Source organism: Orbilia oligospora (assembly GCF_000225545.1).
Source record: "Orbilia oligospora ATCC 24927 unplaced genomic scaffold scaffold00083, whole genome shotgun sequence".
NCBI lineage: Eukaryota > Fungi > Ascomycota > Orbiliomycetes > Orbiliales > Orbiliaceae > Orbilia > Orbilia oligospora.
The window spans coordinates 328363-341612 of NW_011645640.1; the positions used below are offsets into that span (position 1 = coordinate 328363).

General features: G+C 44.4%; 5 protein-coding genes across 5 annotated transcripts; 2 read left to right on the forward strand and 3 right to left on the reverse strand.

Annotated features, from left to right (window-relative positions):
* Positions 1-1176: 1176 nt before the first annotated feature.
* AOL_s00083g91 (uncharacterized protein) lies at positions 1177-1626 on the forward strand (the record flags this gene model as incomplete). Its single annotated transcript, XM_011125270.1, has 1 exon — positions 1177-1626. One exon carries the CDS (start codon positions 1177-1179, stop codon positions 1624-1626), a length of 450 nt encoding a protein of 149 aa, XP_011123572.1.
* Positions 1627-2036: 410 nt separating this feature from the next.
* On the reverse strand, positions 2037-3984 carry AOL_s00083g92 (uncharacterized protein; the record flags this gene model as incomplete). The annotated part of the gene is made up of 2 exons (XM_011125271.1): positions 2037-3887; positions 3964-3984. 2 exons carry the CDS (start codon positions 3982-3984, stop codon positions 2037-2039), a joined length of 1872 nt encoding a protein of 623 aa, XP_011123573.1.
* A 542-nt stretch (positions 3985-4526) lies between these two features.
* AOL_s00083g93 (uncharacterized protein) lies at positions 4527-6430 on the reverse strand (the record flags this gene model as incomplete). Its single annotated transcript, XM_011125272.1, has 2 exons — positions 4527-6291; positions 6348-6430. 2 exons carry the CDS (start codon positions 6428-6430, stop codon positions 4527-4529), a joined length of 1848 nt encoding a protein of 615 aa, XP_011123574.1.
* A 2413-nt stretch (positions 6431-8843) lies between these two features.
* Positions 8844-10267, forward strand: AOL_s00083g94 (uncharacterized protein; the record flags this gene model as incomplete). The annotated part of the gene is made up of 3 exons (XM_011125273.1): positions 8844-9432; positions 9506-10043; positions 10105-10267. 3 exons carry the CDS (start codon positions 8844-8846, stop codon positions 10265-10267), a joined length of 1290 nt encoding a protein of 429 aa, XP_011123575.1.
* A 149-nt stretch (positions 10268-10416) lies between these two features.
* Positions 10417-12628, reverse strand: AOL_s00083g95 (uncharacterized protein; the record flags this gene model as incomplete). The annotated part of the gene is made up of 6 exons (XM_011125274.1): positions 10417-10776; positions 10836-10988; positions 11080-11702; positions 11800-11969; positions 12061-12176; positions 12245-12628. The coding sequence occupies 6 exons, from the start codon at positions 12626-12628 to the stop codon at positions 10417-10419; spliced, it is 1806 nt and encodes a 601-aa protein (XP_011123576.1).
* Positions 12629-13250: the final 622 nt, after the last annotated feature.

Below are 13250 nucleotides of genomic sequence, written 5' to 3' on the forward strand. Positions count from 1 at the left end.
CATTCTCGTTATCGAGTCATCTAGCAGAGGTAACGGTATGGTCGATGAACCGATGTGAGGTGGCTGGCTGATGGGCTCTGACAAGAATCGTAGTTGCATTTGTTCGTGGTGTTGACTCTCAGTCAGGCAAACTAAGTCACCAAAACAACACGCAATTCTCCCCACAGACGGTTCGCCAACCACAACGGCGGCCAGTCACCAGCCCCGCTAAACTCATCCCAACGAACAACGAACGCTAACCCAGAATTGCCCACAAAGGTGAATAAAGTTGTATTCCGTATTGCGAACGAAGCTAATATTCTGGGGACCACATAAACTAACCGGATACCCATCGCCTAAAAGATGACAAGCCGGTCTGGGCGACCTTCCTAGTCTTGATGATCCCAGCTTTGAGGAACTCGTGAGTTCCCATTCGGGATATCTTTCGCGGACTGCAAAATATTCTGCTCGATGGCTGACATAACTAACCCTTGATCTGACATACCTGCTCGCAAGTATTTATCGATATCGCCTCAGCCTCTCAGGCTCGATAAGAATTATAAACAATGCCCGGCCAAAGAGGCTGAAGCCGTGGATCGGAACTGCTCCCTCGACACAGAGATTTGCAAGAACGATTCCCTAGGAGGCTGATAAGCTTGGTATTTTTAGCATTCCATCAAATCCAGAGCACTGGGACCAGGCTTGGTTGGTGGAGCCAGGTGATGTGCATGGGTGGTAACGGTATGCACCGTTTGCCAGCAAACGAGCCAACGGAAAGGTATCAGATGGCGCAAGATACTTCGACGAGGCTGTCTGCAATGTACATTCTGCAAGTAGCGCGAATTTCGGACTACTTGGGTTTGCGGGTCCCTGATCCTTGCAAGCGATGGTGCAGCTTTGGCTAGCACTGCACCAACGTCACTGCCCATATTTTCTGTACAAGCTTGCTGAGCTCGAGGATCTGACTCAAGGTCAGTAGACTCGCCTCGGTATATAGCGGGGCGGGTGTCTCCAGAAAAACAATCCTGGACCTTTATTTTGACTCCCAAATCTTTTCACATTCCCCCAAAGGCTTCATATCATATATTATTCTGTGCTTCCGACCGTCTATTCGTTGGTTGGACCAGAGCTGTTCGCTATCGACTAAAGATTATATATTGCCCATGGTTCGTTTCTACAATATATTCAGGAGCAAAAATGTGTCAAGTTCACATGTACCGAGCTTCGTGCGGCCACCTATCTCTCCTTGAACCGACATCTCCAAACCAAGGAGCCACAGTATTCTGCCAGAAAAATCCGCCATGTAAACGGCCTACAATAGAAGTTGCAACCCTTTTCAGCATGTGCTCGGATTGCCATGCCAGAATCGCAAGAATGTCAGCTGTTCCAAGTATGCACCGAGTCGACATTTCGAAATTCAAAAGCCGAAAATACAGAGATCCTGAGTCTACCCAGTCAAGTAATCGGCTCTCAGGTACTCTTACAGAGAGCTATCGAGGATTTAGATCAAGAGTTTGGACAAAACTAAGAGGCCATACATCTTTTACCAATCGTCAACGAAGTCGTCAATCCGTTCAACCCTCTCAATTCCAAAGACAGACAAGAGTCGTCGACACAAATGGCCTTGGGTTCTACGATCTTATTTAGTTGGGATATTGGAAGAGCTTGTCTTAATCGGCCGTGATCACCTTTTTCCTTTCATCCTTCCATCCTTCCGCCCTTCTCTTCTTCCTTCTCTTTTTCTTTCATTTCTTCTCTTAACCCCTCCTCTTTTTTTTTTGCTTGTAATCGTCATGCATGAGAAAATTGCACGGACGACGGATCGGAAGTTCCATTAGCATGCGGATTATCGTTTTTCTTTTTCTTAAAATGGCATGATACCCGGGAAGGAGTTTCTTTTCTTTTATATCTTATAGATTTCATGGGTTTTATTCTCACGAATGAATGACTTATCATTAACTATTCTATTAATGTACTTATCTAATTCAGTCGAACCATTACCTTAAAAAATATTCGAACCAATATAATTAACCCACCCATATTGATCTCTCATTAACCTACATAGTCCACCGGAGAGTTTCGCCAGTTTCCAGAATCCCGCCCAGGCTGTAGAACCATTTCCACCTCCTCGTTCTCTTAAACCCGATCAAACCACTGACATCACTCTTAGCCCACAAAAAGCTTTGTGTAAACCACTGCTCTATCAAATAAAGTGTACCACCACCCATCAAAATCATAGCAGGCATAATCCCGATCATATAGTAACCTTGAACATCAAAATACTTGGTGAAAAACTCGGCGCTATTCAAAATTATAAGTCCGCCACCCGGTCCATCTCTGTCGACAGCCGAGCCCGCACAAAAGTTAAACAGCCCTACTGACATGGCTATAACGAGCAGGCAAAGTGTTAAGGTATTAAGCATCTCCAAGAAAATGAGCACGTAATGCGCCGTTCGTCGAAACTTAATGCTCTTGAAGAAGTAGTACATCCGACCATGTTTCAAGCTTTTTGAAGGTGTCATAAAAGAATGGCGTACGATCCCAAAAAGGATGATATCGATGAAGAAGATCAGAACGGAAAGACAGAGACAGGTCAAATATGATGCAGATCTCCAGGCGAACCCAACAGGGGGTGTAAAGTAGGCGAGAAGGAACGATCCAGAACTGGTACCTCCGACGATTACGAACGCAGTAATCATAGGTTCGATAATTCTCCAATGCCCAAGTTCGATCTTGCGTTCAGTTTCTGGAGAAGCCTCACTCAGCTGAACCCAATCAACAATGGTACCTTTTGTCCACTTAGCAAGAAATCGCTCTTCGATTCGAGTCATGATAGTTTGCCCGATACCAAAATGCCATCTTCCTCGACCCTGGCCTCTGCCTTCACCGAAAATATCAATAACCTCCCCGCCCTCATGACACGCAGAGACCATAGCATTGAAGTCCCTCGCAAATTCAGGTTTATTATCATGATCATTGTCCACTACGGCGGCAAGATATAGAACCGGTAACCAGCCAACCAGCAGCCCTAATCCTACATTGAAGGCCGTAGCTCCTCCACCTTCCCCTCCACTGAACGCCTTGCGAATGGCCACAGACATGGCGAAGAAGAAGCCACCTAACCCGAGTAGTATCGGAACGATCCCTCTCTTTCTAGCATCCCTCAAGGCTCTTGCGAGCCTCGTTCTCTCCTTCACTAAATCGAGGCCATCCACAACATCCCTACTGAATATCGCTCTTTCAACTGCAGTGACTAGTTCTTCGGGTGATAAGTGTCGTTCAGCTGACTTCTTGAGTTGAAACTGATTCATGACAAGAAGAATATAGAATTGATCCCGAGCATGTGAAAATGTCTCAAGTTCGTCCTCTGCATCGGATTCCACCCGAAGAACATCTGAATGGTATCTCTTGTAACGGTACTTTACTGTTAAGTTAATTAGCTTGGCACACCTCGCCGCAATCTTTACGTCCCAGAGACAGTAGGTTAGCGCAGCAATTGGAGACCCAATCCACCTAGCCAGCCAAATAACTGTTACCGAATTACGATTCGATTCCCATGGCATCTGCGTAACCAAACCTAAGGCAGGTAAGATCCAGTCTAGTAAAAGGTCCAGTGTAGTCTGTGTATCATTCTTCCAAAAGCTTCCACAGACTTTTACACAACCTTTGTAAGTTATGGCTACAAGTTCAGCATCGGCCTCGGGGCTGCCGTAGTAGTTTGTTATATGACCCTTGTATGCGATTTCGTGATAAAGTGTTCTGTTGTGTTGGAGAAGACTTTGACAGTCCCGTTTTTTGAGGGTAACTTGCTCGGGAGGGGCATAATTCGACGTGAACTCGGTGGGAGCTTGAGCTAGGGCCGCCGTGACGATAAAAGATAGGATTATACAAGCTTGAAGTGAGGCAATCTAAGATGTGTGTGATCGATTAACGAAGTTAGAGAGACCCAAACAAGCTCACCGCCTATGTTTTAGAAATACTTACGATATATCTTTGATCCGACATTTTTAGATAAAGAACACCATGACTACCGAATCTATTCCGTATAGTTTTAATGTTTTACTCGATGTTGCTTGACATGATAGAGTCTCTAGTTTGGCATGGGTTGACATGCGACGACCCGGTATTTCCGTATGTGCATATGTGGTTGCCTCACGAAATTCGCGCCGAAAAGGGTAAACATCGTAAACGATACTTTGTAAGATGAGAGATTTGAAGCATTTTATAAGCCTGAATGGACTCGCACCGGATATCCTTGAAAGGCTCTACCTTGTCGAAAGCATGTCGCCAAATACTCGCATTTCCACGCACCATGCAACCCTCATATAACATGCTAACACAATAGACAGTCTGGCTTGCCATGCAGAAGAAAAATGCAACAACGACTTTGGTGTTGAGCTTTTAGTTTCATTGATATGGTCCTTCATTAGACCAAGTATACGTATATATATATAAATTATTAGGTAACATAACTGTCAGATAGTCTAAATCCAGATATTTCCATCTAAGCGCTCTGGTGAAAAGACTTAAATAACTGCGGCCTTGCTTTACTGATCCTCCTTGATAAAATCCGCTGCCCTCTCAGCGACAGCATACACCAAACTCTGAATATTTGCCCTCACAAGCAATGGGAAGACGCTAGCATCCACAACTCTCAACTTCTTAACTCCGTGAACCTTAAATCTCTCGTCTACAACTCCCCCGAGAGCCTTTGGCAACATCGAACAAGTTCCCGAAGGATGAAATTCGCTCTGGAGCGCGGTTTTGACCCACGCCTTTACATTAGCTGGTGTGATCTTATGGTACCCCTCTTGATAAACTGTTCCGTTCCCCTTCAGCAGGTCGCTGAGCGGGGCGGTTGTAGCAATTGTTTGGAGATGGAGTACAATTTTTGAGAGGATTTCAATGTCGAGGGGGTGGGAAAGGTAATTGGGATTGATAGCTGGATAGACTGCTGGGTCTGAAGATTTGATGTGGCTGGAGCCCCGAGAGAAGGGATGCTCGAGGACACCGAGGAGAGATAAATAGTTTCCTTCAAGTTCATTCCCGAATAATTTCTTAGTATTGTTTTGCCAAATCGGTGTGATACCAGCCCCAAGTGTAAGCTCTTGTGCTACGGCTTCTGTGGACAGGTCCTGGTATTGGAGAGCATGCTGTAACCCCAGACCAATGAGAGAGGATGCAGTGCTTGCAGCTGTAGATGTGGAGGGGTTATAGTTATTTCCTGCAATTTGACGAAGAGACAACAATGCCGAACTTGCCCCACTGACAGAAATAGGACCGGTTTGATTGACTAGGTATTCTTGGAAAGCAGCGTCGAAAACAGGCTGATCCCTAAAGCTATCGAGGGTAAAGATTCCTGGATTCACCTCAAACCCAAGAGGAACGTAAACGTGATCTTGCAAGTTCTCGCCAACATTCGGATTGTTTACGACAACGGGAATTCCATGTTGGTTAAGAAGGCTGGGCTTTCCGATGCCAGATAGTTCAAGGATTTGAGGTGATCCATATGCGCCTGCTGATACAATAACTTCTTTGGTAGCAGTGAGGGTAGTTGTAGTTCCATCCTTGATAAATTGGATACCAGTAGCAATGATTTGACTGCCAACACTTGTGGTTACCACCTTCTTTACTAATGACCCCGTGAAAAGGCTAAGGTTTGGCCTAGCGGCATTTGGAGCATAGTAGGCTGTGGCAGCATAGCTTCTCGTGTGGGACGAAAGATCTAGGTTCAAAAGATTGGTATAACCTCCAAGGGCTAGTCCATCCTTGGGGTCTCCATTAACTGCTAGGCCACGGTTGGCAAATGTTCGAGGCCACGCCTCCGTGAGCTCACTATACCAGTCCGGGAACCCAGTCTTTACTGGTCCAGAATTTCCATGGGAGCCTGGGACGATATATTGAGTCTGGAGGTCAGACTCCACCTGTGGAGATGGTGCCACATATTGTTCCGATTTTTTGAAATATGGTTTTAGTGCATTCCATGTCCAATTTGCGTTCCCCAGTGTCCCCCAGTTGTTGATATCTTTCTGAGACGGATGTGTCCAAAAGAGGAAGTTGATAGCACTGGAACCACCAAGGACCTTGCCTCGAGGTTGAGCATATACTTTATTGTTAACGTTGGTCTGTGGAACAGTGTGGAAGTCCCAGTCGTAATTCGGGTCAGTGTACAAGGCAGTCAGAAGACCCGGTGCGAGAATGGTGAGGTCACCAAGTCTGTTTTCACCGGCTTCGATGACTGCCACAGTGATATCCGGATTTTCGGTTAACCGCGCGGCGAGGACCAAACCAGCGGTACCACCTCCAGCAATACTATGAAATCGTTAATGAATATAATTAATAAAATTGAAGAATGATCGGATCCTTACATATAATCGAAGGATGTCGCCTGTGAGGCAACGCAGACAGCGAATGCTACCCACGAGGTGGTCAAAAGACTTGAGACATGCATTTTGGACAAGCTTATCTTAGGAATTGAGCTCTATCCTCTAAACTTATGAAAACAAAGGCTTCTTGACAGGAATGGAGAAAATTTGATCCGGGTTTTATCGTTGTTTAAATACCCGCAGAACCACGCCAATCCTCGAGCTCGTGCTCGCAAGGTGTATTCTTATATGTGTAACCCATGTCAGAATTAATCAGTATCCACATATGCGGACGTGTATTCAAATCGCAATTGGATAGGTCCATGCACAAAAACCTATGATATTCTTTGCGAAGTGGAGCCAAAGTGTTGGTGGAACTCGATCGATTTGCCGATTTGAATGGCTCGTCAACCAAGGGTGTTACATGTTGCATGTTGCAGATTGCAGATATTGTGGGTCCGGTAACTGGAATGAGGATGGAATGGATTTTTGGCCAGGAACAGAACTCTTGGAATGAATTGGTTTCCAGCATGTCTCTCGCCTCGAGCGCCTCGAGCGCCTCGTAGGAAGCTGAAATCTAAGGTGAATCAAAAATCAAAGCTGCTGGACTTTATCGCTTTCCTGCTTATATTGAAAACTGAATAAAACCTTAGATCTTCCCGGTCCTGCACCAAGACGCAACAATCAAGGTGTTGGAGTTTGAATTGTTATGAGCTCTCAGAGCTCGGAGCTGCATTGTTCTCAGAAACAAGTGGCTTGGAGCTTTAACCGGGCCGGGGTTCGGGATGACGAGGGAGCCCGCAAATTTGATGATTACTGATCCAGGCCCAAAGCTAGGTGGTCCTTGCATTTGGTGTTACCAAGAAGCTATCCATCAATCAAGACAACATCTCGACTGCTTCGATTCTCGCCAATGTTGCTTCCCGCTTGACAATTCATCTCGCTGGCGTGATATTTGGTACTCATTGCAAGCGCCGGCTGGGTGAGTAATCTGGAAACTGCAGGTATATCAAGCCGTTTTAACGACTTTGAGTCCTACAGAGTTCTTTAGCCGGTCGACCGCGGGATTTGAGGTGGGTCGACGAGAATTGTCAAATTGAGAGAGGAAATCGCGTGTCAGGTTTAATTGCTCAGAATCTATGTACGGGACGCGTGTTGGCGGTGCGGTGGTTGGCTCGAGATGCCGTGTTGTTGGATGCTACAAAGTGACATGGCCCAAGCTCTTCAGGCCAGGTGCAGCATGCCACATCAGCCCTATGTGGGGCCCATGGGATTTGATATTCATACAGAGCATCGTCAGAGTTAAAATAATGTTAAATAATAGAGGCACCGTTATTTAACGCTCTATACTATATTAGTACGCTAGAGAACTTTCTTTCTTTAGAATTTCACGTATATATCATACCGACCCTATATATGATATGAGATGCCAACTTGGGTCGTAGTATCAAAGGAACCTCAATTTCAATTGTGAGGCGAATCGAAACTTCAACTATAATACTCGGTATCACTTAAAATCCACTGCATTATAAAATTTTCTAGCACTAATTTATGATTACAGTTGTGCCATACTCAGCTTTTATTCTGGTGGTACCATGGTGACTATGCATGGTTTGTGTGGAATCCAGATGACTTAGACATATCAACTCATCCAACTTCGAGATCGTATCGAGGACTCATTAATATTAATGCAGTAGGATCCCGGGAACGTGCTTTCTAGTCTAGACATCAGCTAAATAATTTTAAATGGCTTTTCTAGCCCACTAGGGGTTGACATAGAGGAGTGTTTATGAGTACATGAATAAATGAATAAAACTCAGGAGTGCTGGTAGATATACCCCTCTTTCTCCTGCACTATTTTACCCCAAGTAATAGTATATGCCATCCTCAGTATATAAATTAATTATTCTCCTTCGATCATCCTAACTTAGGCTTCCCTATTATAGTAGTGTTCGGCTAGGTACTTATCAATCGATGTTGACTAATACTAGTCTAGTTTGTGTATCTAGAAGCACTGTCCAGAATTCAGCCGCGTTTTAAATCCCAAGTGTACGCTCTGTGGATCAAAAGCGTATTAGATGCTAGAAGTCTAATTTAAGTTATTGTATTACCATACGACAGTGCCTAAAGAGAAGATTGAAACATTGATGTCTTCGAATCTTTTCCATATATATCTCGACTTGACATGTCAGTGCCCAGACCCATAATGTGTTGGATGTGGTATTTTTTCACCACGCTTTCAGCCGAGGTATCACGAATTAAGAACCAGAATATCGCGGGCTAGCCGAAAGCACGAATGGCATTTAATAGAACTTGGAATCTGATCTGGAGAATAGAATGCATCGCCGCCCTGCCCATTCTCCCCTCCATCGCGATACCGGTTAATGGTATCTGAACTTAGTTTTTTTATCCTTAACCCCGCTCGAGTTTAAATGCTTGAGTGTTGAGAGCGACGCCTCATCCCTTAATTGTAAGCTTATCTTGTTATCAATACCTGTCATGGCTTCGGATACTTCCAAAACAACAGAACATGGCGCCTTTCAAATCGATATCTATGGGCAATTCAACCCACCTCGATTCCCAACCGATCCTACACAATGGGAACCCCTAGCAAGGCGCTCTGTACCGTCCCCAAATTTTATGTATGTCTACGGTTCTGCGACAACCGGGCAGACGTGTCGCGCAAATCTCCAAGCCTTCGAGTCGCGCAAGATTGTACCCCGGATGCTTGTAGATGCAAAGGAAAAATCGACTAGGGTCGAAATCCTGGGGAAAGAATATTCGTCGCCATTAATTTGTGCACCTGTTGGTGTACAGAATATTATGAACCCGGAAGGGGAAGAAGCGACTGCCAAGGCTTGTGCAAATCTGGGAATTCCGTATATTCTAAGCACTGCGTCCACAAGATCTATTGAACAAGCAGCGGAGGCGTCGGGTGACGGTGATAGATGGTATCAATTGTATTGGCCAAAAACAGACGAAATCACAATAAGTTTATTGGATAGGGCTTGGAATAGTGGGTATAATGTTCTGGTTGTGACACTGGACACATTTCAACTTGGATATAGGCCAGGAGATTTAGATAATTGTAAGCATTGCCCAGTTTGGACCGTACTATCAAATAGCGTAAATTTAGTATTAACCCGAATGTTTGCCCATAGGCTATCTGCCTTTTATCTGGGGAGAAGGGTGCCAAATCGGGTTCTCCGACCCAGTATTTCAACGACTTTATGACGCTGGAAAGTACAATGACCCAAACAAACCAAGTTCCGTTTTTGATCTGCTCGGAAGGGCAGCAAATCCTTTCCAGGCCTGCAAACTTCTTTACAATGCTCTTACCATCAAAAAATCTCTAGCCTGGATATCGGAAATATCAGGCGCCAATTATAAAACCTGGAAAGATCTTGCATTTTTGAAAGAACACTGGCCAGGGAAAATACTGTTAAAGGGTATCCAAAGTGTCGACGATGCAAAGATCGCTGCTGGCATGAGGGGTACCATCGATGGTATCATTGTTAGCAACCATGGTGGGCGGCAGGTGGACGGCGCTATAGCGAGTCTCGACGCTTTAGAGAGGATTGCATCCGACGAAACAGTTAAGAATAGTCACTTAACTATTCTTTTCGATAGTGGAATAAGGACTGGCAGCGACGTACTAAAAGCAATGGCCCTTGGGGCTCAGGGTGTCTTAATCGGACGGTAAGCAAAAACCTAGCATCCTGTAATTCTATACCATCTAACTAATACAATTCGACTTTAGGCCAATGATGTGGGGCCTTGCAATGGGAGGCGAGCTTGGAGTCGAGCACATTTTTAAGTGTTTGCGGGCCGATTTAGAGATCAACATGGCCCTTGCTGGTATCAAAGATATAAAGAGTGTCGACCGCAATATCTTGGCTTTCGAGGCCCCAGCGAAACTATGATGACTGTATTTACATTTTATAAAGGTTAATATAGGAGGATATTTACAATTGTATGTACATAATTATATACCTAGGTATCTATTGATACTGAATGAGACCCTATGCTAGGCCCGAGGGATCTTTCCATATATATAGGTCTGATTATTCTCCTAGTCCCCATGATGGCGCTTCCTTCCTTCTCTTTTCGACCTCGTTGGGAACCACCTGTGCCTACGCGAATCCACGCCACCAGCCGTATTCCCTCCTTCAAAATCTACTTTCAAAGGAATTTTCTCCGGATCCTTCGATTCCATCATTGCTTTCTCTACATCCACTTCATCGTATGTTTTCATACCCTCCTCATGATCCTTCCTGTTGAGCCAAGACTGCCTCTTTGTCCATACAACCCAAGTCAGAATCACGAGGAGTGTCATGGGCAGCGTAACTGCCCAGTACACCCAAAATTTGTCCGTCGTGACTTCTGAGTATGACTTGGCTTCCCAGTTCAATACAGGCATTGCAAAAAGTGCCTAGTTGTATGGAATGTTAGACCAATTTACGCGTTGTTGGAATGTTTCAAATGCCGTACCGATACAAATGTTCCTGGCAGAAATACAATTGTTAAGACGGCTATAGTTTTCATAGAAGAACTGTCTCGTTTACTTGCAATTGCTAGCATACGAGAGTCTTTGGCGAGTTCTATGTTAACCTTCGAATCCCGCTGGGCAATTAAATTGTAGATCTGATAACATTTTAGGTTAGAATATTAGGCCGTCGTTCTGGACGTAAGGTGGTGATGATATACAGAAAAGCTTGATAGGGTTGAAACTTACCGCCGTTTGAGTAAATGAAATATTTCTCTGAATGCCTTGTGCATACAAAGTGCTACTGTTACACCTACTCTTTAAATTATTGATCTCCGCCATAAGATATGGTCGAATCTCTTTCGTAGAAGGCGCTATCGATTCGATTTCGGCGATCGTCTCTATTAAATCTTCCAATATAGCCATATTGGACTCCAAAGCTGTCTGACACATCGCCATTTGCGCCGACTGCATTGCCAAAGACGCCGTATCCGTGGTATAATCTCTTGCCAAAGCTTCGGCCAACGGAACCATCTCACCCGATGTTGTCATCTGCATGATACCAGCGGAATGGCTCATCTCGACAACACGAATTGACGCAAGTCGAGCAATGATTTGGAAGAATCGAAGGGTTTCATCGATTTGGATAATAGCGTGGGCGACCGGATGCCATGTCCAATTTATGGAATGTAGTGTTCGTTCGTGAAACATATGGTTTTCCCACATGACGAGGTTTGTACCGTGAGTTTGGATTTGTTCATCTGAATATAGTCCCATAACTATTCCGTGTGTGATATTGATGTCTGGGTTGAAGGATATGATGCTGCAGGAGGAGCCCTGGTCTGTACCATTAACCAGTCGAGATATGAATTCTATTCAAATTTTCAGATGTTAGTAGAGGATTAGGCTCGAAGCCAGGTAGAGGATTTATAGATTTCATTTCGATGCAACACGGCTTTCACCACTTACGAAACTGCTTTTTTGGTATATTTTTTCTTTTAGTTAGAGATGACCATAAAATCATCTGTTCAAGGAAATCGTCGTCAAAACCCCATTTATCCGCTGTTTTAGCAACATGATCTTTACGTATTAACATGGGTACCAAAGCAGCGAGCCCGAACTGTGGGCGCCGGGTCAGACTGTCGGGACGCGCCATCTCGTTAGCCCCGAGACTTGAATTCAATAGATATTACATTATTTGAAGTCAGAATTTGAAAAGGTTATACTCACATCAAGCGACAACCAGATGTTGGTTGTTCTCCTTTGTTTACATGTGGACCCTGTTCCAGCCAGTCTTCGTAATTAGAATCGTCTAAAGATCCTTGAAAAACTCGACTCTCTGCAGTCTGCCGTAAACGTATCATTAGTAAGGCACGCCTGTAATGTGATCGAAAAAAGCGAAATCTTGTCTTACTGGATAGTGATATATCTCTATATAAGTTGCCTCTGTATGCTCCGTATAACTCATGTCGCTCAAGTCGAGTATTTTCACATCACTCAATGCATTCCAAGGACCCTCGCGATTAGCATTTTCAGGAGCTGGTTGTGTCTCCGGTGCCACAAAGTTCATCCTTAGGTTCTGCATGCCAACTGGGGACTGGGTTATCGGTGATCCTTTCTGGCCAAGTATATTTGGTATTGTGCTAAAGGATAAACCGGTTTGAATATTTGTAAGTGTAGGCGGTCGAGGTATTGATTTCATAGTCTGCGTTCGTGCTTTATTTTCAAGAGTTTGCATTGCTAGGATGTCGGTTGGGTTGTGGCCTTTCATTGAATGAAAGCTTGATTTGCGATCCATTTTGTCCCTAGGCGCCTAGGCTTTCGAAATTTCTGACGTGATAGAGAGTACAGATTTGTTAGGTTTATACCCGTGTGTATTCTTATTACCCTAGAAGCTGATGGGGAAGTAACAACTATGCTGTTAGATTCAAAATTTAATAACTTGAAAGACCAATTTTGAAGCATATAGAACACAAGAAATCATATATATATTAATTAGTTTTCACAGATTTTGAAGATGACAAAGCAATTAACACCGTCGTGATATACGTAGTATCTGTGCCAGAAGAGGCTGAGATTTAAGCTTCACATCCTTGCACCAAGCCGACGAATCATGCGTCTACAATGCGCCTTGTTGAGGGAAAACTTTACCGAAACAGGTAATAATCCGATCAGCGTTGTGTATGTTGGCAGAGAGGCCAGGAGTTGCTTCACCATACTCAGTTGTGTTTTCCATTCCATGTCAAAAAAAACTGGTGTGGCAAATGCATATTCTTTATATCTCCCATCTGTAGGATCCCGCTAGGCGGTGGTGCTATTTTATCCAGACGGGCTGATTCGTACATACTATCGAACGTCAACAAGTTCACGCACAAGCTTGACCCCTGCTTCACGGGATTGAACTTCTGAAGGTTGTGGTA